This window comes from Suncus etruscus, chromosome 7 (genome assembly GCF_024139225.1).
Source record: "Suncus etruscus isolate mSunEtr1 chromosome 7, mSunEtr1.pri.cur, whole genome shotgun sequence".
Taxonomy (NCBI): domain Eukaryota; kingdom Metazoa; phylum Chordata; class Mammalia; order Eulipotyphla; family Soricidae; genus Suncus; species Suncus etruscus.
In genome coordinates, this window is record NC_064854.1 from 117,112,377 (window position 1) to 117,116,612 (window position 4,236).

Below are 4,236 nucleotides of genomic sequence, written 5' to 3' on the forward strand. Positions count from 1 at the left end.
TTTTCAACCTTTATAGTATAACCCCTAAATAAGTTGCTATAAATGACTGATTAATTTTAGGTCTCTGTGAACTTTGTTTCTCTTTGTTACTTTTGTTCTTTTTTTGGAGTCATACCCAGGAGTGTTCAGACCTTACTCTTGGCTCTGTAGTCCGGAATGAATTCTGACGAGCTTAGAGAACCATATATGATGTCTGGGATTAAACTTGGGTTGGCCACTTGTAAGGCAAGCACCCTACTTCCTATACTATTACTCTGGCCTCTCAGATAGATTTTCTAAAGAAAAGTTTACCAAACTTATTTTGTTTCTCTTTGTTTTTTAGATGCCATGGCAACATAGAAAATGAATACCAGATATTCTTTTATGAGAAGATTTATTTGAAACAATCTAAATATTTTTCCATCTGTTGGACCCAGCATGGCAGGATTCAAGCGAGGATATGATGGAAAGATTGCTGGCTTATATGATCTGGATAAAACATTGGGGCGAGGTCATTTTGCAGTGGTTAAACTTGCCAGACATGTCTTTACAGGTGAAAAAGTGGCAGTGAAAGTTATTGACAAGACAAAATTGGACACTTTAGCCACTGGTCATCTTTTCCAAGAAGTGAGATGCATGAAACTAGTGCAGCATCCCAACATTGTACGTCTTTATGAAGTTATTGACACCCAGACCAAACTGTATCTTATTCTAGAACTTGGGGATGGAGGAGATATGTTTGATTATATAATGAAACATGAAGAGGGCCTTAATGAAGAGTTGGCCAAGAAGTACTTTGCACAGATAGTTCATGCTATATCTTATTGCCATAAACTGCATGTAGTTCACAGAGATCTAAAACCAGAGAATGTAGTCTTCTTTGAAAAGCAAGGTCTTGTAAAGTTGACAGACTTTGGTTTCAGCAACAAATTTCAACCAGGGAAGAAACTCACTACGAGCTGTGGGTCTCTTGCTTATTCTGCTCCAGAAATTCTTCTTGGTGATGAGTATGATGCCCCTGCAGTCGGTATGTATGTTTTTCTTAGTATTTACTAGTTGACTTGAATTCTATCACCTAGAGTGTAGTATAAATTAGTTGTTTACATAGAAATAGTTTTGTTTTCTGTTTTTGGGCCACACCTGGTGATGCTCAGGGGTTACTCCTGGCTATACACTCAGAAATCGCTCCTGGCTTGGAGGGACCATATGGGATGCCGGAGGATCGAACCACGGTCCTTCCTAGGTCTGCATGTGCAAAGCAAATGCACTACCGCTCACCACTTTAGCCTCATGAAATAATTTTTTAAGAGTGTTTCTTTTCACTTGTGTCTTCATTAATAGGTTGGGTTTCAGATATGCCATGTATCTTGAAAGCTGGCAGTTAGATTATTTTTCCCCTTGGATGGCAAATTACCTAAAATTAAAGCACATAGGGAAGTGAGTTTTCACCTACTCATTAATGAGTTTCCATCTGCTCATTATTATTATTTTTGTTATGGGAGTTCCATCTTCTTAGCTACTTCTAGTAGCAGCCCTTCTAGTCATGGTCTTCCTGTGAATGCCCTTAACAATCTTTGATACCCAAGCTACGAAGGTACTATGACAATAACAGTGCAGTGTGAATAATTTGGCATTGTATCATTCTTTGTGATCTAGAACAGTTTGCCTAAGCTCTCTTAAGTTATAAAGTAAAATTAAGTCAGATGTAGGTATTATATTCCTATGTTGCCTTGCTTTTCAGAGCAAACTATGTGGTGATTATATCTCATTGTACAGAATGAGAAGTTGTTGTACAGAGTACTTACTTGGTGTATGTGGATTCTAGAATTGTGGTAATCCTTGGCATTTCCAGATGCCCTCCCTTCTGTCCAGCATGTTTTTGTGTTCTCACTTTTCATGTGTTGCCTACCTGTAATGTTTGCTGCTTTTCTGCGTATGTTCACTTGTCTCCTCAGGATTGTATTTTTATTGGAAAGTCATGCAAGAATTTATTTTTAATTTTTGATGGTTTCATACTCTGCTGATGTGGTCAGCTTCTTAACTTTTTAGTTTAATTTGCACTAATTTGCAAGCATATTTTGTTTGTTTCATAGGTTTCCATTTGTATTTTACCATTTGCAGTGCAGGTTACAGAAGATCAAAGCCATTCCTTGAAAAGAGCCAGTCTTACACTGAGTACCCTCTGCCATAACACTGCTTTTCATACTAGACTGTGGGTTCTGGAAAAGAGTTAGTGCCTTTATTTTTTGCCACTATCGCTAACTAGGGCTTTATTCAAGGTTTTCACTGAAATATTTCAACCAGAGATGCTCAGTGAGTGAAGCAGTTTTAACTCGAAAATGAAGCCAAGAACTTAGAAGAGAAAACGTGATTGAATGTGAAAAAGACATTCAGCATCATCTATAATCAGAAAAAGACAAAACCAAGATAAGAAACTTTTAACAGAGAATGACAAATAGAATGAAGACTAGATTAGATTCTAGAACATCAGGGTATCTTGTACTGTGTGGAAGACAATTTGTCAGTATCAAAGATAAAGATGTATATCTTAAGTCCTAGCAATTCTATCTCTGTACACACCTTAGAGAATTTCATCTACACAAAAGATTTTTCAAATAATACCTTTAACAACATAGAGTATCAGCAGAGAATAAATGGATCAGTACCCATATGGTAGAAGTCTTTAAGTTGGTGAAAATTAATATACTATCTAACCACACCTACAACTCACAACCATAATTTTTAAGAAAACAAATTGGTGATAAGTACATAGAATAGTTTGACATTCATATAGTGTAAACATACAGAGCAACATTATAAATTGTTTAGGAATATATGCACATGTAATAAAGTATAAAAGGGGCATAAGATGAGGATAGTTTTTTCTGAGTGACAGGCTTACCTAGAGGCTTCAACTGTACTGGTGGAGTTAATTTCCTAAATTATTTAGGTACTTTGTTTCGTAGGTAATTTGTTATACTACTCAATTGCTCTCATAGTTTAAATGTTGTTTTTACAGGATGCTGAAATTGAAAGGATGCTTTCCAGTCAAATGAATGGTTACCTATGTTAGTAAAGCAGGACGAGTAGAGCTTATGATAACTTTATTTGTATTTATTTCAATTCATTGTATATAATATATTTGAAATGAGTAACTGCTTTAAAAATTGGACAACTACATCTATTAATGTAGTTTTCATTTCTGTTACTGAAACTAATGATTTTTGACAAGTTTTTAGCAATATTAAACTGGACAAAAGTTAAAATCTTGAATCAGATGTTGCTAAATAAAACAAATTTGGTTCAGTTTTAGAGGTTAAGTGTTTAAAATAAACTAGTCCTCATCATTAGAACATAGTTCAGGAAACCATTTTTGCTTGTTTTTTTGGGGGGAAGGGGTTCATACCCAGTGTTGTTCCGGGGTTACTCCTGGCTTTTTACTAAGGAATCACTCCTGGTGAACCCTGAGGGGATTATATGAGATATCAGGAATTGAAGCCACGTTGCCACATGCAAGGCAAGTCCTACCTGCTGTACTATCTCTCCAGCATCCCATAGTTCAGGAATTTTAAAAATTATTTTTAGAGAATCAGGTTTTATTTTACTTTAGTTAATCATTCTTTTTGGGATCTTTGACTTTTCTTTCCTTTTTTTTTTTTTTTTTGTTGTTGTTGTTTTGTTTGTTTTGGACAATACCCAGCGGCACTCAGGGTTTACTCTGGCTCTGCACTCAGAAATCACTCCTGGCAGGCTCATGGGACCATATGGGCGCCAGGGTCATGCAAGGCAAACACCTTACCCGCTATTGCTCTAGCCCCCCAAATTTTCTTTTGTGGGTGATTGTGTCACACCTAGTGGTGCTCAAGGGTTACTCTTGGTCCTGTGCTCAGAAATTGCTCCTGGCAGCCTTGGAGACCATATAGGATGCCAGGGATTGAACCCAGATTGGCCACATGCAAAGCAAATGCCCTACCCACTGTACTATCGCTCTGGGTCCCCTGACTTTTCTATTCTTTTTTTTTTTTTCTTTTCTATTATCTTGAAAGCTTTTTCCCTTGATAACCTGTTTATTTTTTATTTAAATGCCATGGCTGCAAGGTTGTTCATGCTACAGTTTTCTTTTTTTACAACAGATAAAGTTGTTCATGTTTGAGCTATAGTCATCAATGTCCAACAACCTTTACCAGTGCACATTTCCTGCCACCAGTAGCAACAGTTTTCCTCTCACCACCCTGATGCCCTCTTCTCTTCCACTAC

At 36.8% G+C, this 4,236-nt stretch overlaps 1 protein-coding gene across 1 annotated transcript in view; it reads left to right on the forward strand.

Annotated features, from left to right (window-relative positions):
• The first annotated feature begins 331 nt into the window (after positions 1–331).
• SNRK (SNF related kinase) overlaps positions 332–4,236 on the forward strand; it is a 40,900-nt gene continuing 36,995 nt past the window's right edge. Inside the window, exon 1 of the mRNA XM_049777344.1 lies at positions 332–1,006. Within this exon, the coding sequence (XP_049633301.1) occupies positions 418–1,006 (589 nt within the window). The 5' untranslated portion in view covers positions 332–417. The remainder of the gene's footprint in view (positions 1,007–4,236) is intronic.